This window comes from Lygodium microphyllum, chromosome 20 (genome assembly GCF_053477565.2).
Source record: "Lygodium microphyllum isolate KBCC chromosome 20, Lygodium_microphyllum_v1.1.10, whole genome shotgun sequence".
Classification (NCBI taxonomy): Eukaryota; Viridiplantae; Streptophyta; class Polypodiopsida; order Schizaeales; family Lygodiaceae; genus Lygodium; species Lygodium microphyllum.
Window position 1 is genome coordinate 122,708,827 of NC_141154.1, and position 24,215 is coordinate 122,733,041.

A 24,215-nucleotide genomic window follows, 5' to 3' on the forward strand; every position below is an offset into this window, starting at 1 on the left:
TGAATGCCAACTTTCAAGGTGATCTTATGAAATATAAAATTAGATTTCTTCAAATATAAATTTAGGTTGAACTTGTGATGAAGTTCAACCTATGTTTTAGCCTTAATAGGTTACAAGGTTGTCACAACGATCTAGCCTCTAACATTGAGGTCCAAATGGCCATAGTCACTAGTCTTAATGCAATGAGGCATTGTAGATACTAGAGCTAGACTCAAACTGGGCTCTCAAGCAAGTTCAATAAACTTTAAAGGACGAACTCAAGATGAAACTTGGGGTTTCCAATCTTGATTTTCTATATTTGGTTCATGGAGGGGCTTTGGTCTAAGTGGATATTCTACGCAGGCACAAGTTTGGGTTTTGGTTCCAAATGGCTACTAAATTTCATCAAAATAAGGCAAGAATTTGACACTGAACAATCATTTAGAATTGGTACTTTCAAACTTTGCAACCCTTCAAGCACATTCTCTCGACCCTCTTGATCAATATTTTCAATGATGCGACCACTGTTGAAATCATGTTGATCATGAGATGTTGATCTTGATACAAGTATCCTTAATAAGGCTCCTAATTAGGTGGAAACCATGAGAACCTACTAAAAGGGATGCCCCCCAAGATTATGAAATCTCCATGGATAAGATTAGTAATTGCTTCAAGTAACTACTTTTGCATAATTACAATTATTGTTAAGGTGTCTTTTGAATAACTTAATTCATTATCGCTATGCCACATATGATGAGCATGTTGATCGACCCATACATGAGAAAATGTATTCAACCAACATAAACGACCAGTCTTGTAAAGCGCATGATGACCAAGCGATTTACTTCTAGTTTTGCGATTATACAATCCATCTTCTCAAGTCGGAGAACATGCCAACACTGCTACAATATCGCCTTGATCTTTGTCCATGGGGGGTTTTGTGATGTATGGCAATCCATATCCTCATGATATGGTTAGAAGACTAAGAGTATCCAACAAGCTAGAAAGTCACACTATATAAGACGAGATAAGTTGGGTATTTAGAGAAATTGAGAAAAATTTGGTATACATGACCTTCGCTTGTTAGGCCCATAACAGTGTAGTCCATCATTAGTATATATGCTCAGAGGCAACTACTACTCTCGAATTTCTAGTGCAAGCAATGCTAAGCAATGTCTTGTTGTTGCTTCTGAAAGAAGTCTAGAATCTCCTTTGAATCCATTATTGAAGAGCCATGTTCATACTGTGACTGCTCCATATGGTCATGCAACTGCACATCATCACAGTAGCGAGCAATCAAGCCTTTTGTCACATGATGAAAATATCACTGAACATCAGCTTCCAAGAATTCCTACCCTTTGTAAAAAAGATTGTTGTTCTTTTATTGGCAGGGTCCTTAGCTTTTGCAACATCTCTAGTTGCTGCATGTAAAACATTGGAAATCACATACTCAAAACCTCTTAAAACCGGACAAAATAAACGCATTTTTCTGACATACAAACCTGTTCCTGAATTTTCTCAAACTGTTGCATCTTTTGGTGAAAAGCTTCTGCTCCGAGTTCAGCCTCATCGCAGGCGAGCTCCTCCCTGTGACAGTCAAGTAGCTTAGTAAATATTTCTATGCATTACTGGAGGAAAACTATTAATCTGAGGTATTGACAACTAAAATGAAACTTTCAATGAGGAGTGTATATGCTCCTAGTCAACAAATGGATGCAGCTCCACAAGCCAAATATCTTGCTAACACTCTTTTGGAGCATGCTTTTGATACCGGTTGCAAAGGGATGCACTTAACTTTGGTTAACTGAAGGCAAATCTTTTATAATCTTACCACTCCTCATTTACCAGTTTGATTAATTTACTTTTTACCAAGTATACAACATCCAGAGTCCCTGATCATCACCGAGAAGTAATGACCAGAGACCCACTTTGAACCTCATTCCAGCCCCTCCCTGCCCTCCATTCTCTCAACTCTTATTCCTTAACCTCTGCATTTGCCTTGGACCTTGCATGTTAGGCCTGCCCCTGCCAGCCAACAGTTGCCCCTCCTTTTCCAACATCTCTACTTCTTTCCACTCCTTCCTCTTCACACATAGCTCATTACAATGCCCCTTCTCCCTAGTCCCAACTTTCCCTTTTGTTTTGTTCCCCTCCCTTTGTAACAGCAATATCACCACCTTCCACCTTTGTCATCTCTTCTTTTGTGATTTTATGCATAGTATGCAGTTGGGACTAAAACCTTGTGACCCTGGTTCAATTCTCATTTTTAAATTCTTTCTACATGACCATTAGAGTGTAGGGGTGGTTGGACTCTAGATAGGTCAACATGCATTCACACTAGATAATGCTGAAAATTGTTTTGGAAGGTTTCTACTTTGCAAAACTTGCCCATACAAGTGGGAAAAACAGCTTTGGAGAGAGAGAGAGAGAAAGAGAGAGAGAGCGCATATTTAATATGGAGAATCAACGGACGAGATGTTTCTGGAGGCACCAATAGTCAAGGGGCATTTCAAGCCATCACGGGAGGCTTCTGGACCAAGCAACTGTGGCCCAAGAGCCTATGGATGCAGGGGACAATATCTGGCTCTAGGTGACAGCAGTTCTGGAAGGTCTTGATAGTCTATGAGAGCTTTCATGGCTGTCTAAACAGGGCAGCAGCTGATTTTCTCCAGTTTCCTGCAACAGAAATCATAAATTTCTCTCCTTAGCATTCTCTCTCTTCCTCCAGCCTATTCCCATTCTTCCTCAGCGATTTTCAGCAAGAGGAGCCATTGGAGGTGGAGATTGTGACTAATCTCTGCTATAAACCCCAATTTACAACAAAAAGTAGGGTTTGACAGCCACCTCATGAAGTATGCTCTGAATTAAGGTTTAGAAAAATAAACTTTGGTCACTAAAATTGGGTTAATCTCAAGAGACTCAAGTGGCTATTCAAGCAATAGACATTTGGGGCTGAATTTGTCGCCCAAGGAGCACAATTGAAGGCCAATCCTTGAGCAAGCGAAGGGGCAGATTGGTTTGAAGGCTTGCTGGTCATTCATGAGAGAAATAGGCACTTGGATCAACGGAGAAGATTGAAGAATCTTAGTATAATCCATCATTTTGCAATAAAAGATAAAGAAATACTGCAAGGGGCACTAGTTTTTGGGACCAATAGGCTATCCATTGTCCAACATTAAATGGTAAAGTGTGTATTTCAGTTTATGTGCTTTAATTGCTTGTTGTAATTATTGATTAATCAAGTTATTACCACCCCTACTAAGGAAGGTTGGTTTCATGGTTCCATCGTCGGGATACCATTAATTCCCTTCAATTGGTGGGCCGATGGCACCTGATTGGAAGGTAGAAGCATTGCTCTAGTGCTGAAAATGTAAGCAGATGAGCATTTACAACAAGAATGTCTTCAGATAGTGAGATGGGATCAACCAATGATGATACTTCTCAATCTGAAAATTCACATAATGAAGGGGGAAATGCCTGATCTTGGATGAGACATGCAACATGGGCAATAAGCAAAAAATGTGGGAATTAAATAAGAGTTGAATCCTCTTAAGCCTCTTGAAGTTGATGATTAGCAAGAGGCAGATAAATTCAATAGCTAGTTTAAAGATCAACTAAGGACAGCAGTTGAAATGCATGTGCAATTAGCAAATGAACCTCAGTTTATGTGCTTTTTGAATTCCCCAAGGGAAGGCAACAAAGGCAAGAAGAGAAAATATCAAAGAGCTTCAAGACAACAAGATGCATTGAAGGACGAGCCAATATAGCAACATGATGTTCCAAATGTAAGTAATGAGTATAGGCAAATGATGCTAGTGGGACAATTGATGGTTTGCAATGTACATTTGTAGGCCATGCAAGAAAAGTACAATTGTATGAGTTACATGTGGTTTGTAGCACACGTATACTTTACACGAGTATCATGTGGCACATCATTGCTATGTCGCATTGTCTATGCTTAATTTATGCATTACTTTGCCTTGGTAGTCAAAATAGTGTTAGGTTTTGGCATGTAGATGCACCCCCATGGTTCTGACAGTGGTTATGATTCATGTGTGTGAATCATAATTAGTGACTAGAATATCAAACATGCAAAGGGCACGAGCATGGTTAAGCAATAGATGCACATGTTTGATTATGATATTGGCATGTATTTCCAATAGTGGCAACAGATCCTTTTCACAAATTGCAATGCAATTAATGGCAATTGCAAGGATTTCAAGGATAAGGTTTGTCTCAAGCATATGAAATTTTGATGCTTTGCTTAGCAATGATATTATGGGCATGGCAAGTGCTCTTTGAGAGTGAGAAGATTGCTCTCGCAACTTACAAGAGAAAAACTTGAAAGGGAGATTGAATGAGAGCTTGATTGCAAGATAACTCGATTACAAGAGAATGCTCACAAGAGCCTGCCTTGATTACAAGACAAGACTCCGTACAAAACAAGATTAGAACAAGCCAAGAACTGGAAGAGGACTTACTGAAAGGCTTGTAGCCCATGACTCTTATTTCTACTACAGACTAGGCTGATTAAGGGGAGAACACATGTTGTTAGAAGAGGATGCCACATGGCATGACATGCATACCGACACACGGCACGTTGATGGTAGTGATAACATAAGCGATGATGCAAATATCTTCTAGGATGAGCTAGAAACTTCGTGTTCAGCTTGCATACAAACCAAGGGTTTTCCTTGCTTGAGCGTTCATTACATTACCCCCCACAAGGGATATTGGTGTGCTTTTGAATAGGTTGGGTATTGAAGATGAAATTCGTGAACCTTAACAGGAGCATGGCTTAATTACAAGACAAGTCTCAATACAAGACAAGACTAGAACAAGATAGAATTGGAAGAGGACTTACCTCGCAAGAGCCTCACAACTGGTGTTGGCAAGACTAAAGGGCTTGTAGTCCATGACCCCTATTTATACTATAGCCTAGGGAGGTTAAGGGGAACACATGTTGTTACAAGAGAATACTACATGCCATGCATGCACGTTGACACATGGCATGACATGCATACTAACACATGGCACGTTGACATCAGCGATAACATAAGAGATGATACAGATATCTTCTAGGATGTGCTAGAATCTTCAAGAATCTTATAGAAACTTCATGCCAGCTTGGATACGAACCAAGGGTTGTCCTTGCTTGAGTGTCCATCACATTATCCCCCCAAGAGGGGCAATGGTGTGGTTTTGAACAGGCCATGGCTTATTTGGGTGTTGAAGATGAAATTCGTGAACCTTAGGATGAGCTCTTTGAAGATGTGAAGTTGGTTCCTATGTTCATTCACTTGCATCATAGCCCTTCAAGTGAACAAGATATTGTAATTTGCCTCTTGAAATTCTAGAATCCACGTTTTCGTCTACTTCAATTCTTGGCGATCTTCAATTATGATTGGAGACGGTGGCTTTGGTATTCTTTCAAGGATACTAGATGTATGATATGGCTCCAAGATTGAAACATGGAATACATGATGGATTTTCATAGACTGGAGAAGCTGGAGACAATAGGTGACTAGATTTACTTGGCCAAGAATCTTGAAGGGCCGAAGTTGTTGATAATCCAATTTTTGGGAGGGGTGCGCAATGGGGATTCCTTCTCAAGCAAGGGGCCAAACCAAGAGAGAGCTATACCGGAGACGAGAGTTCCTACGAGGCCAACACAAGAAGCATCATTTGGATAAAGATCTAGTTGCACACGTACAAACAATTGTACTTGCTAGAGGAAACCTTTGAATTTTCACCTTGAGCCATCAAATTTATTTGGAAGACTAACTTTGGTTCTTTTTTATGTTAATCATGAAGGTTGCCAATAGCTCATGGATCTCTAGCTTGATGTAGACTTGCCTTCTTGAAGTTTTCATTGTAGGTCTTGCATAGCTAAGCCCAAAGCTTGTGGTTGCTCTGCTTGTAGCTATGCATTACTTTCTTGAAGCTTTTGAATTTGCTGCTAAATGCTTTGTAAAAAAGAAACAATACGTTCCATTAGCGACTCCATTATGACTAGGTAAGATCGTGGTAGGAGAGTCTCGCCAAACTGTTATGGGCACGGCAAGTGCTCTTCCAGAGTCAAGAGATTGCTCTCACAACTTGCAAGAGAAGAACTTAAAAGAGAAATTGAACTAGAATTTAATTGCAAGATAACTCGATTAAAAGAGAACTTGATTACAACACAATGCTCACAAGAGTGTGTCTTGATTACGAGACAAGACTAGAACAAGACAAGAATTGGAAGAGGACTTACCTCACAAGAGCTTCACAATTGGTGTTGGCAAGACCGAAAGGCTTGTAGCCCATGACCTCTCTTTATACTACAGCCTAGGGAGGTTAAGGGGAACACATTTCGTTACAAGTGGATGGTATATGGCATGACATGCACGTCGACATATGGCATGACATGCATACTAACACACAGAGTACTGATGGCAACAATGACATAAGCAATGATCCAGATATCTTCTACGATGTTCTAGAATCTTCTAGAGACTTCATAGAACCAAAAATTCTCAACTTGCATACAAACCAAGGGTTGTCCTTGCTTGAGCGTTCTTTACAAACGGTGACACTAGAGAATTGGCATTATGTAATTAATTAATGCCAGTTCTGAGCTAATGAGTGCTGAGGATTACTTGTATGATAAATTGGCCTAGCCAAATTAATTATTGGCCTGTCAAATTATTTTTTTGAGCCATGAATAATTTTTAAATTAATTTTAAAAATTGATACTATGAAAATAAATTTAATAAGATTGGGTAATGCTAGAAATTTTTGAAGGTGGAGAATTACTGGAGTAGCTATTTGCTACAGGCATCAATAGCTGTTAGGGGACATTTGCGGCCATCACGAGAGGCTTCTAGACCAAGCAACTACAGCCCAAGACCCTACGAATGCAAGCAACAACATCTAGCTCTATGGGACAACGGATTTGGGAGGACTTGGCAGTTTGTGATAGCTTCCATGGCTGTGTAAATAGGGAAGTAGCTGATTTTCTCTAGTTTCTTGTGATAGAAACTAGAATTTTTTCTCTCCTTGGCATTCTCTCTCGTACTCCATCCTATTTCCATTCTTCCTTAGCAATTTTCAGCAAGATGAGCCATTGAAGGTGGAGATTTTGACTAATCTCTCTTGTAACCCTAATTTCCAGCAAAAATTACGATTTGACAACCACCTCTAAAAGAGTACATTGAATAGACTTAGAAACTTGAATTTCAATCACTTGAATGGGGGTAACTTCAAGAGATTCAAGTGGACATTGAGCCAACAAACATTTCGGGCTGAATTTGTCACCCATAGAGCACAATTGAAGGCCAATCCCTAAACAAACCAAGAGGCAAATTGGTTTCAATGCATGCTGGTCATTTATGACAACAAGAGGCACTTAGATCAGCAAAGGAGATTGAAGAATCTCAGGAGGGGTGCTAGTTTTTGGGACCCACGGGCTATCCATTGTCCAAGATAAGTGGTAAAGTGTGCATTTAGGTTTATGTGCTTTAATTGCTAGCTGTAATTATTGATTAATCAGGTTATTACCAGCCCTGCTAAAAAGGAAGGCTGGTTTCACAAAGACTCTCCTTAAGGAACTCATTCCTCGTATGTCTAGACAAATCAATGGAAACATGTTGCATGGGCTTAGTAGCCCATAGAGAAGCTTTGTAGGGAATCATCTCTCTTCAAAAACAAACTTCTTCACAGCTCCATACATAGAAGAAAAACTTTGGCTATAAGCTTGCAAAAACCAACTTCTTTCATGGCTCTACACAAGGAAGAAAACCTCTGCCTCGAGCTTGACTAGCAAAGTCTACCCCAACAGTTTGAATCAAAAATCCCCAAGCACCTCTAGATCTTATAGGATTGATGATATTCAAACGTACAGAATGGTTGCAAGCTGTCTTTGGTTAGCCACCACACTCCTCCTTCTGGTCTCTATACAAAGGTGTGGAACTAGTCATAAGGGTGTGGGAAATAGCCCCAAAGGCAGCTTACTGTTAAAGCATAATGGGAACTCTCACAACTATAGGTCATCCAGATTACCAATGATAACCAGAATTTGTATGTAAGCCATTATAGCGTATTGCAGAATTCTCACACTAACATGCAATATCTACATTGAAAGCTTCCAATAGTTATGCTTTTGCTCTTGCTTTGTCCAAAACCCAAGCTTTTATTATCTATGTTGAGTAAAAAATCCAGTCCAAATAAAAAATATGGTACTCCAGAAAAACCAGGAAAGGGACCCCAAATGGGAGGAAAAAGCAAAAGTACATTCAGCTCATTTTCATAATCTCTGAAATATGATTTTAGATCACAGCTTCTAAATAAAAGATGCCTCAAAGATCATCATTAAAATTCAATACAAACTACCAAAAATTGTATATATCCAAGTGCAATAAGAATCTTGGAGAATTCGGAAAGCAAATTTTTACTTACTTTGTAACAAAGGAATAGAAGTGAAGCATCAACTCTCTATCATCTTTGTAAATAGCATTGACCTTGCCAAGACATGCGATTCCAAACTTGGGTTCTATATCACAGTACACACACACACACACAGCAGAAGAAGAATTTGATTATTAAATAATAGGAAGATCATCTCTACTGTTAACGGAACCATTTTTACTGCTAACGAAGAATTTAAACAGGAAACAAACAAAGAGGAAAAAAGTAAAGAAAAGGCATGACGAGTAATGTTTTAGTAAGTTTAACTACCTCAATGTCTACGCACAAAGTGGTCGTTAAGAACAAGCCCAACAACAAAAAGGCCCAGCCAATACTCAATGCTTCCTTTTTGTAGATGATATGGAATGCTATTGCTCTGTGGTAAAAACTTGACCTTCTTGAGATCCATAGGGGCAAGGGGAATGGGAGAGACTCTGCGAGAGAGAGAGAGAGAGAGAGAGAGAGAGAGAGAGAGAGAGAGAGTTTTACGAGAGAGAGAGAGAGAGAGAGAGAGAGAGAGTGTGTGTGTGTGTGTGTGCAAAAAGTTGTTAGTAAAGGTAGTGTTGAGATGACATTTGACACTTCACATGTCATCCATGGCAATGTTGGGATCTATTCTCGTGAAAACCCTCACTTGCCAAAGATTTTTGCCATCTTTGAATTAGGGAATTTCTCTATAAGATAATCTAGCATTGCCCAAAAGTCAACCTCAAGAGTAAGCCACTAGCTCCGGGTGTCCATGCTAGGGGGTATAGGAAGGTGTGCCAAATCCTGGGCCTCAAGAGAGAGGACACTATCCCTGTCTCTATATTAGGCAGGATGTGAAGGCGCAACCACCAAGTATCCTTGGCTCTAGTGTGGGTAAATCCTGGAGATCTTGGATGTTGGTTTTGAAAATGGTAGATAAGAAAGCCAAGGCACATTGCCAGGCATGTGAATGTATGCGTGATGAATAGTGACTCCCTCTTAAAGTAGAAAAAGAAGATTACCCTCTGAAGCCCCTTTTGAAAGAAATATGGAATCTAAAAACTCATGAATCACCAGCTCCAATGTGTTCGATGATGGACTGTCAGTATTGCCAAAGAAGGTATTTGAAGCTGTGATGGAATGAACTCTAAATAGTGCCCATAGGTGGCCTCTCAAAACTGAGCAAAAGAAGGATGGGAGGAAGGGATATCACAAATTATCTCCTCAATGCTCTCGTCAGAGTCAGTGCCCATGGAATCATATGGGGGAGTGGGCATTTCTAGCTCCTCTAGAGCCACAAATGGCCAACAACCTGTCTCCCTAGTGGAGCAGACTCTAGAGCTGAAGGTGGTGGCAAACAGCCACTCTCTTGCAATGAAGTAGCTTTTGAAGCCAAAGGAGTCAAAAGCCTATATCTTCAATGGAACAAACTACCAAACTAAGGTTGTAGTAGCCTTTCTACTCAAAAATAAGTGGGGAAAACCTCCGTAGCTCATTGCAATGGTATCCAAGAGGGCCTATCACCTTGTGAGGTCTTAGAGCCTTCCTTTGCTCACAAGGGTTTAGTGCACATTGTATGCCTCTTATTGCCTTGAGCAAAAACTCTGATAGCCAATGCACAACAATCTTTCTCACCCAAAACAATGAGGTGGCACAAGGAGTGTCTAGGGATAGACAGATACTTCAATGGCATAGGAAGCAAAGGCCGATGATAATAGTCTTTGGTGGAGTGACAATCCTTGCGGCAATAGGTGTGGTCAATGGTTTGTGCTTCCACCTGTGGAGAAGCCATAGCATTAGTGTGCCAAACCTGTGGAGAAGCCATAGCAATAGTGCATAAGAAGATAATGGTATCTCCCAAATAACGCAAGGGAATAAATAACAATTTGGAATCTAAGAGTGTTGCTCCTCCCGCAACCTTTATTCGCCTTCACTGACAAAGAGGATCTTTAGCTCTATGTGCACCTCTACTTTGATAACAAGTTGAGAAACAATAGGATTTGCAAGAAGGAACACAAAGTGTGTATGGCAAACATTGTGATAAAGAGACTCAAAAACGCAAAAGAAAGAAATAAAGAAACAAAAGAATACTAACATCTTTTGAGGCCGAACTTGGCCTATGAGACAAAACCATGTACAATGTTGATCATAACTAAACATCCAAGTGTGACTTCTTAAAAGATTATCAATGATGTATTGTAAAAAGAACCTAAAGTTATGTATGAGACAAAATAGTGCCCATGTAGGGATACAACTAGAGGCTGAAGGAGTACATGTCTAGTTGTGTGGCCAAGTGATATCAATATATCTAGTTCCACCCAATCAGGATCACTGGCTAGAGTATGTCATACATCCCTAATGAAATAGCAAAGGGATAGTATCTAGACTAAGCCCTCACCTTTGTCATGCGCTACTCATATCGCGGGTAGATCTCCCTCATCTCTCTACTATAGCATCTATGTGTGGTATCCGCGTATCCATAGTTGGTGTGCTACTCTAATCTCCTTAGCTCTCTTGATTGTCGCCCCTCTCCGTGTGGCTCTTGTATGTGGAATTATTATCTAGAAGAAATCGTAAGTTGTGACATCCCCCTCTACGTATGGTGCTTGCCTATAATAATGATGTACAGAGTCTCTCAATCTCGACTACGAACTCGTCCAGGTGGCACTAGTCTGGGACTCCATGACTAGTTTAAGGAAGGGGTCTTCTCCAAACAGCATGGGGAATCTAGCTCAAACTATGCTATAGGCTCTTCATTTGTATATGTAGTGCTTCTCTCCCTCCACCTCCTCCTGGCATAGTCTGTAGATCCGCTCAACACTCGTGATGTGGACTACCCTCCCAATCTCAATCTCAAGCTCATGAGAGGATACCCTAAGCTACCCAATGGCTACTTAACATCTCATGTGGCATATATACATCTAGGTATCCCAATCTCACAATGAAGCCATCCCCTGTAGTCCCCATAAAGTGATCCTAGTAGTATGACATCTTCGGTGGAAGAGGATACTGGGTGAAATCCGTGTGTGCTATATGTACACATGGGAAAGGTCTTTGTTGCATGACCAAGTTCCTCTTAGTGAGGGAGAGGTATATGAAGAGGGAGTTAGGATCATACTGAAAAAGGGAAAGCTGATCCATGTCGATCCCATATCTTGTGAGCCATTGTTGAACCAATGCGTATCATGAAGTCTCGTGTCCTGCCTGAGCTAGTTGTTGAGAGGCCTTGAAGTCTCTCCCATGTAGTCTATTTGGATGCATGTCACGTACTTTGTGTATGAAGCTGATGGTCTGAAAAAGGACCTCCATCTTGGGATGCACAACAAACTCGGTTGTAATAATTTCATGTGGTACTAATACTTTGTTGCGGATCATCCATGAGAGCCTGATGACTTGTAGTCTCTTAATCTATGCCCAAAGGTATGTAGCCAAGCTGGGGGTCTAAATAAGTGCACCATACATCATGGTTGGTGTGACCAATGTGTCGAATAGCCACCTTCGTGTGCAGAGACTCCTAGAAGTGTGCTTGTTGGCATTCTCTCCATCATGGCCAATGCTGCATATCCTCATGTGAGTTAATCTTTGGTTGCTTGTGCCATGATGAATATCCCAGCCGATGCAGTAAATGTGAACCCTAAGTAGACATATGCATCCACAGTCTCTACCTATCCTAGTCCTACAGTGAAGATTGATTTCCTCCTCACTCGGGCTGATGTGTGGAAGATCATGATCTTGGTCTTCCCAATATTAACCGTCAATCCACGTTGTGTGCAAATGTCATCAAGGGCATGGAGATGTCACTCTAGACCCTTCTACGACTCAGAGACAAACAATATCATCAACGTAAAGCATAATAGAGAGACGCACCCACCATCGCCACCCCATCACCTCCTCCTTGTGTGATGTAGTCTTCTATCTCATCGATGTAGAGCCCAAAAAGTGTAGCGGAAAGGGGATATCTTTGCTTCACTCCAGTGGTACTATAGACCCTATTTGAAAGTTCTCTTGGGCATCTCACCTTGCCTACCACCCTCTTGTACAATGCATAGATGCCCTAGATCATGTCCGATGGGATCCCCAATGTTTGCAACCTCTGTAGTAGTCTATCTCATGGAACTGTATCAAAGGCTTCCAAGAAATCCTACAAAGCAATAGTAGAGTCTCTTCTTCCTCACTTTAACCTGCTCAATTATGTCCCTCGAGGTGAAGATGTGGTCAAGTGTAGAGAATTCTCATCTGAATCCACACTATCCTACTGCCCTCAAACTCCCTTTCTCTGTATATGCACTCAGCTCCATCTCCATCACTACTCCATATATCTTAGTCAATGTGTGACCTTCATAATGGTCTTGTAATTACCAGGATCTAGGGAATCTCCAAAGTTATGGATAGGCACAATGGTATGCATGGACCACTTATCTAGGAAGCCTTCCGCCTGTTGAACTAAAAGCAATGAGAGGAGCTAAAATATCCACTGCATAAATGAAGTGTTCGCCCAATATATCTGTGTGGTCCATCAATTGTCCATGTTGTAGACACACTATCACTCTCCTTACCATGTCATGTGAGAAGAAGGTGGATGTGGTGGGTGAGAAATTGATGGTTGGTGTGGTACATCATATAGTCCCTCTACATAGGAGTGCCATGTCTTTGGGTCGTTGATGGGTGTGGGGCGGCCTTGCGTCAGTAGTCTGTGCCGTATTGTAGCGATATCTCTCCTCATGAATAAATGGTATAGATTCCAATATAGTGCCTCCTCACATGCCCACTACTTACAGCGAACCAAGGTCCTCATTTGCCTACCCTAGTTCTCTCTGGATCCAAAGGTGTCTCTATAGCTCCCTGCACTCATCATTGTACCATCTATTGTAGGGTATGGTCCTAGGCCTTCTGATTTTGCTAGTGTGTGTGGATTGCAGGAAGCTTTGGAGAGTTGGTAAGTGTAGGATGAGGTGAGCTAGGAGATGAGCATGTCTAGGGAGGCAATATGCTTGAATTGTGTAAGCCCATTATAGATGTGACGGTTGTATATGCCAACTAGCTCGTGCATGAAATAGAAAGTGGTGGGTTGGATGTGGGTGGGAATTGGCACCTATGCGCATGGGGAGGCAGATATTGTGTCACGGGGACGTGAAATTTTGAGATGTGTAACATTTGATTAAATTACTAATCAAATGCGCAAGGTTATTTAACATGTCTTACACATGACAGTTATTTCATGGTAACAGGCCAAGGACTCCAAGGCTCTGAGGATGTAGGAGGTATCAAAGGCAAAAGTTGTGACAAGTTATGCCAACTGGGTTTTGCTTGTCAATTGGTATCAGTTTTGACCCTAGGATAGTTGTTTGGCCATGAAGTGTCAATGGGGTGACACTAGGGACTAGCATTAATTAATTAATTAATGTCTATCTAAGAGTCAATAGAGGTTAGAGACCACTCCTGGTTACAAATACCCATGCAAACTGGGAAAAAAAATTTTGGGGCTGGTGGAAGGACATTCAGTGGATTGGTTGCCTATGAGAGAGAGAGGAGTTGGTAGTCATTTTCTGAGCAGAGAAAAGCAAATTGTTGCAAGCAACAGCCGACAAGGGGATTCTAGAGGCTTGGGTGAACATAAAGCAATTGGCCCCCCGCCCACACCCGCTGAGTGCCTCCGACCACCCTACTGTCTCTCGATCCCTCCCCCCCCACCATCACCCCCACCGACCAACCCCTTTCCCCCCCCCCCCCCCCCCCCGCGGCCGATCCCCACCTAGTACAGGTGACCCCTCCCCCACCTATCCCTGCCCCTCCCACAGGAGGTGAGGAGCCCAGACGCCGACATCCTCCACCCACCGGCAATCTAGCCCCCCCTCCCTTCCTCACATAGCCACCAGTTTATCCGTCCATGCCTGCCCGCCACACTTACCCGAGACAAGCGTAGCTGCTACCACAATTTTTTCGCAGTGGGCCGTGGTCTTATTTGAGAGTTGCAGAGCGCGGAGTGTTTCCACTACCCCTAGAGGTGGGAATCTTCGTGGTATGCAAGTCTAGGAGCAAAAAGGTCCATCTACTAGCACCACCAGATGGGCCAAACTACGCCCTCTTCTGTCAAACCTCTCACACAGGAGGCTGGACGACGACTCAAGTAGAGAGGGAGGTGAAGAGCCAGGTGGCAAACCACATTTCCCAATGGATGGGAGAAGGTGGACTGACACTTTTCTCCCAACAGTGGTCGGGTTGCATGATGGACATCAACTGGTGGGCAAGGGCCAAGGTCCCTCATCTGTGCACTATCTTTCGAGGCCCCCCACAGTGGAGAGCATCGGTAGATGTGATAGAGTGGCCCCTGGCACAAGCGGCCCGCCGTTTCTACCAATGTATGGAGTCTCGCCTCTTAGCCTGGTTGATAGATGCTCTGGTGGTACTACCAGGCGCATCCATCACCCCCATGGTCCCGAGGGCTATACCATGGGGGAATGGAGTTCACCATCCAAGCCGGCAGCAAAGTGTATCTACATGCCTCATAGTTCCTCTTCTTCGTCACAGCAGCTTCCACACCGAACAGATGCTTGTTCCGTCAGTCACAGGTCTCCCCATGAGTTTACACCTTGCATCTTGGAATGTGAATAGCCTCCACTTTAGTGGGGCATGTGGTTCCAGAAAGTAGATTGTTCGACAGGAGCTGCAGTCTGCTATTGAGAAACCCTTCACCCACACTTTGCGTTTTTGCGTTTCTGCATTTTGCGTTTAGGGTTTGCAGCCCCAAAAAGGGGCGCCATCCTAAACTGACTGTGCCTATTTATAGGCCACTCTCTCATTCATTCCTCACGACTGATTCATTCAGTCCGTCACCTCTTCTCTCCAGCCTCTCCACTATCCTCACACCCTCCTTCAGGAGGACATTGTGGTTCATGGTCTGTGGTTGTCTTCATCATCTTCCTTGTGCTACAACACCCTTGTTCCCTTGTATCACATTCACTCCATGATTCAAATCTTCATCATTCCATTCATCAGAGTTTCTTTTCTCTTCTCTTCTCTTCTCCATGTTTGCTGAGTTCACTCCGTGTTCCTCCCCCCAACCCTACTGTCTCGTTGGTACGTCATCTTTTGACATGGTATCAGAGCTGGATCTGCTCACCTAGCAACAAAGATCCTCCACTCCAGTGAAGGCAAAGACCGGTGGCGGGTTCGGCATCCACTTCTCTTCTTCTTCCGCTGCATCAAAATCTCGTTTTTGCAGATTTCGGATGTTTCAGCTTGCTGCCCACACCCTGTTTGTGGAGGACATCTCAGCCGAAGCTGTCCATTGATGTCTCCATCAGTTGGCGCCTGATTTCCAACCCTCTTCACGCAGTTTGGAGCTGATTCCAGCTAGGCAACTGCTGTTCCTGTGCAGACCTGTTGCCGTATAACCTGCCACATCATCACAGTCCTGCTGCCTGCTTTTTAGTCTCTCTCTCTCTTGCAAGCTATCCTGCCTCCGTTTTTAGTCTCTCTCACCTGCTGTCTACGTTTTTAGTCTTTCTCTCTCATACAGGCTGTCCTGCCTGCGTTTTTGGTCTTTCTCTCTCCTCACCTGCGTTTTTCTACTGGTTGCAACCTCTTATTGCTGGTCGCATCCTCCTCCCACTGGCAGCTCACTTTCAGCCCTTCCACTACCCTCCCACCCCTTAGGGCGGACATTGCGGTTCGTGCTTCACACTACCCTTACACCCCTTGAGACGGACATTGCAATTCATGGTTCATGGTGGCTGACCTCTTCCTTCTTTAACAAGGCACACTGGTATCCATGGCTTCTTTACCAATAGATGTCCAGACTACTGGGTGCTCCTACTGTGGCATCATCGGGCACACCACCGATGCTTGCCGAGTTCGACCTTTGCTCCCCCCCGCCCCCTGGAGTATATGCGTCTTCCTCCAGGCAATCCTTGTGCCACCTCTTCTTTCTGGGACACAGAGATCATTCTACATCGGCTATCAGAGTACTATGCTCAAGGCAATAAGATGTATCCGATGCGCACTAAGTCCTTTCAAGCACATGGAGGATCGATTGGCGCTACAACCTCCTGGAGATCGTCGCAATGCCAGCAGCAGTCTTCTCCCGCTTATTTTCAGGTATAGTGGCTTATACGACCTATGGCTCTGCAAAGTGCTCCACCGAGAGACAATGCTTGTTTGATACTGTCTCCTCATCAATCCGTTCCATCAAGAGATAGTGATTGTTTCATACTGTCTCCTCATCAGTCCGCTCCTTCGAGAGACAATGGTTGCTCGACTCCTTCTTCAGCTACCCAGTCTGCTCCACTGAGAGACAGCGACTGTTGCCCACCTCTTACTCATTCTCAGCCCTACCCTTCCCCACCCTCGACTACTCAGGTTCGAGAGGCTACCTCTGGGAGCTCTTCAGTGCCCCAGATACCTTCTCCGGCATGACCAGCGGTACTTCCTTCATCATCAAACATTTCGGAGTCCGTGATCCATGAGTTTTTGGATTCCCTATCTACTTCAGAAGGGGATTCAAAGAGGGATGTTATTTCTTTGCCCTCAGAGGGGGCATCTACTTCTTCGACTTCAACGGGGGGCCCTCCACCTGCCACCTCAGAGAGGGAACCTACTCCACATGAAGTTCTTCACCCATCCTCTACTTTCTTGGGGTGGCTGTATTCGACCAATGACCTCTTCTACTGATACCCAAGATCTTCAGGTACCACCTAGATCGGAACCTCGGAGGTTCAGTCGCGACTTGGTGACAAGGCCTTCGTATTCCTTCCAGCATGGATGCATGGAGCTAGTGGCTTCTCTCCCGAGGTTGAGTTTCGGATTCTCCAATTCACTCTATCTACTGTTCTTTACTGCAGGTTTCCTTTCTGGTGGAAATCTTGGATCTTAGGGATCCTCTACATCTTCTTCCTCCTCTTCTCTTCTTGCCTTCGTCCCTTGGTCAGCATGGAACCACCTCCCGAGATTGAGTACGGGCATATCCTTATGGTTCTCGGCACCACACAAAGTCTGGCATTCCTCCTATGCATTGCATGTTTTCATCATTTTTGTACTAGGGCGCTAGGGCAAGTGAACAATTTCCCCACGAGGGACACTGTCCAAGTGGCACTTGCTGCATGAGCATTCTTCAGCATGTAGCATCGCATCTCCACCTCACTCTTCTCTTATTCCCCTTTTTGGGCCTGAGAGGGGGTGTTGAGAAACCCTTCACCCACAAATTGTGTTTTTGCGTTTTTGCGTTTTGTGTTTAGGGTTTGCAGCCCCAAAAAGGGGTGCCATCCTAGACTGACTGTGCCTATTTATAGGCCACTCTCTCATTCATTCCTCACGACTGATTCATTCAGTCCGTCACCTCTTCTCTCCAACCTCTCCACTACCCTCACACCCCTTCAGGAGGACATTGTGGTTCGTGGTTCATGGTTTCCTTCATCATCTTCCTTGTGCTACGGCACCCTTGTTCCCTTGTATCACATTCACTCCATGATTCAGATCTTCATCATTCCATTCATCAGAGTTTCTTCTCTCTTCTCTTCTCTTCTCCATGTTTGCCAAGTTCACTCCGTGTTCCTTCCTACCAACCCTATTGTCTCGCTAGTAAGTCATCTTTTGACATCTCCCCTTGCCAGACAGATCGACATCTTACTTCTATAGGAGCACAAGCTCACTCTCACCCAGGCCCAGAGGGTAGGGAAGGTACTCTTGGGCAGCTCGCACACTTACTCGGAGCATGCCATCGGTGCCCACAGCAGGAGAAGGCGTATACACCTCTATTGGCCCGAGTCTCACCGCCTGTGTACGAGACCACGGGACGATAGTGGTAGGGAGGGTTCTATGGATCAGATTGGATAATGGGGACTCATGCTTTGGAGTCCTCAATGTCTATGCCCCTACTCAGGTTAGGACACGCAACAAGTTCTAGGTGGAGATCGCAGATGGACTCCCAGAGGTGGACTCTTGGATCGTTGGAGGAGATTCCAACAATCTGGAGGCTTTAGAGGACCAGCAGGGCAGAGGTAGAAACTACCAAGGCATGGCTGGGGAGGTGCAGGAGGCACAGGAGGTCTTCCTACTGGCAACAGGAGCATGTGATGCCTAGAGAGATCCTGCCTTCCACAGGAGGGAGAGGTCGTTGGATTTCTCTTGGGGATACAAGCGGCTAGGTGGAGTCCTGCTGGAGCAGTTGGATAGGTTCTATGTGGGAGAGTGGGGATGCTCTCAGAGAGGCGAAATTGGGCAGTTGGCGGACACCATGCCGCCCGATCATTGCCCGGTTCTCCTGACACTTGATTCCCCAGCATCTGCCCTAGACACACGATCCTGTCGAATCCCTAACTCGATCTATAGGAGGGAGGAGGTGAAGAGACAAATTGAGCAGATTTGGACCAAGGAGTAGGCCAGGAGGGCCCGGATTGCAGAGGAGGTTGCAGAGGTCCTAGCCGAGTCGAGCAATATATGCCATGAGGCAACCATACAGGCCAAGCAGTAGAGCTAGGAGGAGGAGAGAGCACTCCGGTGGGACCTTGCAGCTACGCAAAGATTATTACACGCGGCACCAAGGGATCCCACCTCCACGCACAGGAGGTGCACGCGCGAACAGCCATCACTGGCCTAGAGGACAAGCGCTTGAAGTTCTCTTTCTGCATCTCAACAGCCTTCTAGGCGCAGAAGGGGGACACGATGTGCAGGGAGTTTTTTCAGGTGCATCAACCTCACACCTCAAGAAAGCAGATACACTGCCTTCGGGATCAATATGAGAGGACTCGTTCTAGCCTAGACGAGGTGATGGAGATTGCCACCGACTACTACAGACGCCTTTTCCAATAGGAGACAGCCTCAGCTAAAGGACAGTGATGTAGCCAACTGGTTTGGGACCATATCCCGTCCCTAGTCACAAAGGAGATGGGGCGCTCCCTCCTAGTCCCCCTTCACAAAGAAGGAACTAGAGGAGGCTTTCTATACACAGGACGGGCAGAAATGCCCAGGAGAGGATGGCCTCTCTAGGGCTTTCTTCAGTACCTACTGGGAGGTGGTGAAGGACCCTCTAGTGATGGCCTTCTAGGAGATTTTCACTTCAAGGCACATGCCAAGGAGTCTTTCGGCAAGCCTCACTAGTCTTCTCCCCAAAGGGGAATACCGGCTAGAGCTTTCCCAATGGAGACCGATCACCTTATTGTCAATGGCCTATAAGCCACTGGTGAAAATGATTGGTAGGCGACTACACCCTGTGCTTCCAGACATCATTCATGACATACAGACAGGCTTTGTCCAGGATAGGAGCATCCTAGACAATGTATTCACCTTCTTTGAGGCGACAGAGTGGGCTCAGCACAGTGGGCAGGGACTGGCCGTACTACTCTTGGATTTCGAGAAAGCTTATGATAGGGTGGACTAGGATTTCCTAGAAGGTACCATGGTAAGGTTGGGCTTGTCAAAGTGCAGCGATGCGGAAGCGTGGGACCAAGACTGAGAGAGAGAGTGAACACAGAGAGAAGAGAGAGAGAGAAAGAGACAGTGGAAGATGAAGATCTGCTGTATAAGGTGTGCTGTATACAAAGATATGCAGATATATACACGGGCGCAGTGTGCGGGACTGCGTGTCTCCACCTCGACGATGCAAGCTGCTGTTCACCTCGAAGTACGCTGCAGTCTGCACGAATCTCCAGCCTGAAATCTGCAAAACACAAGTGTGGAATAATGTGCAAAATGTCGGCTATAAATAGCCAAAAATAATGCGATCAAATATGACAGGTCGGCTGCATTTGGTACAGTCCGACTGTACCAGACTGCCACGTGGCAGCCTGCTCCGTACTGTCCAGCTGCCTGCTCCACGACGTGGCTGCCTGCTCCGTACTGTCCAGGGGATGACAATCGCTAACACCCCCTCTCAGAGCCTGGACGGGGCAAAAGCCTGAGGGATCTGGCATGTCTCCGAAGTAGAGCTTGGGGAAGCGCCTTCGTAAACAAATCTGCAAGATTGTCCTCCATCTTGCAGTACTCCACAGCTATGGTCTCATCCAAAAGCTTCTCCCTGATGAAATGGTACTGGATCTCTATGTGCTTCGTCCGGGCATGGAAAACAGGATTCCGTGCCAAGGCAATGCAACTCTCATTGTCGCATCGCAGAAAAGTAGGACGAGTCTAGGGGCAGCCAAGCTCCTCCAACAATCTCCGAAGCCACACAGCCTCACATGTGGTGGAAGACGCAGCCCGATACTCCGCCTCAGTAGACGAAAGGGCTACCGTGGGCTGCTTCTTGCTACTCCATGAGATAACACCTGAACCCAAGGTAAAACAGTAGCCTGTAGTAGACCGCCTATGGTCCACATCGCCAGCCCAATCTGAGTCGCTCCAACCTGCAAGTACAAGATCTGAATCACCTGTGCCTGCTGGATAATGAATCCCTAAGTCATAGGTCCCCCTCAAATACCGAAGTATCCTCTGAGCAGCCTGTCAATGCACCGTCTGAGGTTCACTCATGAACCCCGCCAAGAGACCTACAGCAAAACAAAGATCAACACGAGTGTTGAGGAGCCAAATCAATGATCCAATCAACTGACGGTAGCGAGAAGCATCCGCCAAGGGAGAATCTGAATGTGAAGTGGCCTTCCAGTTTGGATCCATAGGAGTAGAAATGGTCCGACAATCCTCCATCGCAAAAGAAACCAAGAGCTCCTGTACATATCTCTGCTGAGAGATGAAAATCCCCCTCGGAGACTGATAAATCTCATGGCCCAAAGAAGTGGAGGAGACCCAAGTCCGCCATCTCGAACGTCTGATATAAAGCTGCCTTCATCTCTTTGACCTTCTGTACATGATCACCTGTGACAATCAAATCGTCAACATACAACACAAAAAGCACACAACCAGCCTTGGAAGTGTGTACATAAAGCTGCGGATTGGCCTTGGAACGCCGATATCCCAACTGTGGGGAAGGAACGAGTCAATCTTCTCGTTCCATGCACGCGGAACCTGCTTGAGGCCATACAAGGCCTTCTTTAACCTGTAGACTTGCCCATCTGAAGATCCAAAGCCAAGAGGCTGCTCTACATAGATCTCCTCCTTCAAATCACCATTGAGGAAGGCTGACTTCACATCCAACTGGTAGACAAGCCATCTCCTATGGCCAGCCAAGGCAAGAACAGCTCGAATAGTCGCCATACGAGCAGTGGGGGCAAAAGTATCATGACAATCAATCCCGAGGCGCTGTGCAAAACCTTTAGCAACAAGGCGAGCCTTGTGCTTGTCCAAAGAACCATCGCTAAGGTACTTGGTCTTGAAGACCCATTTGACACCAATCACCTTTTTATAAGAGGGGCGAGGCATGAGGTACCAAGTGCCATTCCTCTCAATAGCCTCCAACTCGGCTTCCATAGCTTTCTTCCATGGTGCGGACTGTAAAGCCTCCTTCACGGAGGTGGGCTCTCGATCCTGCATAACACGGGTCATCAAACAATAGTTAGAGCAAACAAGCTCCGTAAAATGTGCCTGGTGCCTCCGTGACCGCCACGGACCATCCTGCGGTCCCCATTCCTCAGGGACCCCCTCGATCCCTGAATCTCGGAGTGTGTCACAGGCCCAACGAGGAGGAGGCCGGACCTCTCCTCGTCACTCTCCATCAGCTGAAGACTCTGGGATATCCACCAGTGGTAACTTCTCGGGGGTGACCGGTGGAACAGTAGACTCTGTATCGGAATCAAAAGGCGCTGGCTCTAAAGGAACTGTCTCAGGAGCCCAACTCTCCCCTGGATCTCCAAGAACGGGATGCTCCTCACCCGCTGCTATGGCCGGAACCTCCACGAACCGCACATCTCGACTGGTGTACACATCCCGCTTTATGAAATCATACAAACGATAGCCTTGGGACTGAGAGTTGTAGCCAACGAACACCTGTCTTCGGGAAGCCGCTGCAAATTTATCACGATGAGTCTTGGGAATGTGAACATAGGCATCACACCCAAAAACCCTAAAATAAGAAACATCGGGCTTAGTCCCAAAGTAAGCCTCAAAAGGTATCATCCCATCAACGGCCGAAGTGGGGGATCGGTTAAGGATGTGAACTGCAGTAGCCACAGCCTCGGCCCACAGAAACTGAGGTGTCTGTCGGTGCTCCATCATGGTGCGCGCCATCTCGATCACACTTCGGTTCTTCCGTTCAAGAATGTCATTTTCTTGAGGAGTGTTGGTGTTAGCAAACTCCTGGTGAATGCCTTTATCTGCACAAAAACGAGCAAACTCATTAGAAATAAATTCATCACCCTTGTCGGAACGCAAGTTCTTCAATCGCCGGCCCAATCGGTTCTTCTCAAAGAGAAGCCAATCCTTGAAGTGGGAGAAAGCCTCTAACTTCAGCGCCAAGAAGTAGGCCCAAGTCATCCTGCTGTAGTCATCTACGATCAACATGAAGTACGAGCTCCCTTTCAAGGACTCGTTCCGCATAGGGCCACAAAGATCCGTAGATACAAGCTCCATCGGGGAAGTAGACCGCCGCGAAGCTTTGTTGGGAATCGCATCCCTATGCTGCTTCCCACGAATGCAGGAGACGCAAGGCTGCTGGCTCACCACTATGTCCGGCAACCCTCGAACAAGCTGTCCACGTGACGCCCTCCGAAGATAATCATAGTTGAGGTGACCAAACCGACCATGCCATAGCTCTGACTGTGTCTGAGAGCTAAGAAGAAGAGTAGGGAGAGCGGTAGAAGACGTCAATCTGTAGATGCCGTTCTCCTCATATCCGGATGAGAAACCTTCCGGGATCCACGATCAAGGACTCGTACCGAATCACTGTCAAACTCCACCAAAAGTCCAAGTGAACAAATCTTATGAACCAAAAGTAGATGATACCCTAAACCTGGCACATGCAACACCTCTAAGGTATGGGTACCACCACGTCCATCTCGAATAAGCTGCATCTCACCCCGTCCTGCAATAGATACCAAAGAGCTATCTCCGATGAGAATCTGCCCACACGAAGGTTGCAACTGGGAAACACCAACTGATGAAGGATTCATGTGCCGGGAGGCACCACTGTCAACGATCCACTCTCGAGCCTGGGGGGCCGTCATTGCAGCATCAGAAGCCTTTGGTGTAGAGTCCTCAATGACTGCTAGATGAAGAAACGCAGCTGATGAGGGTGCAGCCACCGCTCCAGAATCCTTCAAGTCCTTGTTGGTGTCCTTCTTGTCTTTGTCGAGGCAATCCTTCTTCCAATGGCCGGTCTTACCACAAATATGGCATGTGGATTCTTTTTCCTTATCCTTCTTTGACTTGTTGTCCTCCTTCTTCTTCTTTTGGTCCTTCCCCTTCTTCTGAGAGGCTTGACCTGTCAAAGCTTCCGACTTGGAAGCATGTTGTCCCTTCAGTTGTTCCTCTTGGTCCAAGACCATAGGAACCAGCTCTTCCCACCGAAGAGTGGACTCACGCCCCGAAGCAATAAGGGCGGAGTAAAAAACACCGAATCGTGGCGGCAACTGGAACAAGAGTGTGATCGCCAAGTCTTCGGAGGAAATCAGCTTCCCCGCATTCTGAACCTGCATCTGAAGCTGTCTAAGCTTGTTGATGTGCTCGATGTCACCCGAGCCACCGCCAAGTACTCGATGTGGGCTATCACGGCTGTAGTACAAGACAGAAAAAGAAAAGAACGAATCCGGGCATTCAGTTTGTCTCAGTGAGACTGGGCCTTGGCCAACTCCGCACGAGCATCGGAAGAGAGTTTGGACTCATCTCTCACCGAGGGCCGGTCGATCTCCTCCTGTACAAGCTCTGCCAAATCGTACGATTCAAGGATGGCCAACATCATCACGCGCCAGATGCGGTAATTGTCGCCATCGAGCTTTTGATCTGAG

At 45.5% G+C, this 24,215-nt stretch overlaps 1 protein-coding gene across 1 annotated transcript in view; it reads right to left on the reverse strand.

Annotated features, from left to right (window-relative positions):
* Positions 1 to 689: 689 nt before the first annotated feature.
* LOC148019336 (plant/protein) overlaps positions 690 to 24,215 on the reverse strand; it is a 77,624-nt gene continuing 54,098 nt past the window's right edge. Inside the window, exons 4-7 of the mRNA XM_087701359.1 lie at positions 8,416 to 8,509; positions 1,482 to 1,566; positions 1,335 to 1,400; positions 690 to 1,249 (exon numbers count right to left, since the gene is read on the reverse strand). Coding sequence (XP_087557485.1) covers positions 1,145 to 1,249; positions 1,335 to 1,400; positions 1,482 to 1,566; positions 8,416 to 8,509 — 350 coding nt within the window. The 3' untranslated portion in view covers positions 690 to 1,144. The remainder of the gene's footprint in view (positions 1,250 to 1,334; positions 1,401 to 1,481; positions 1,567 to 8,415; positions 8,510 to 24,215) is intronic.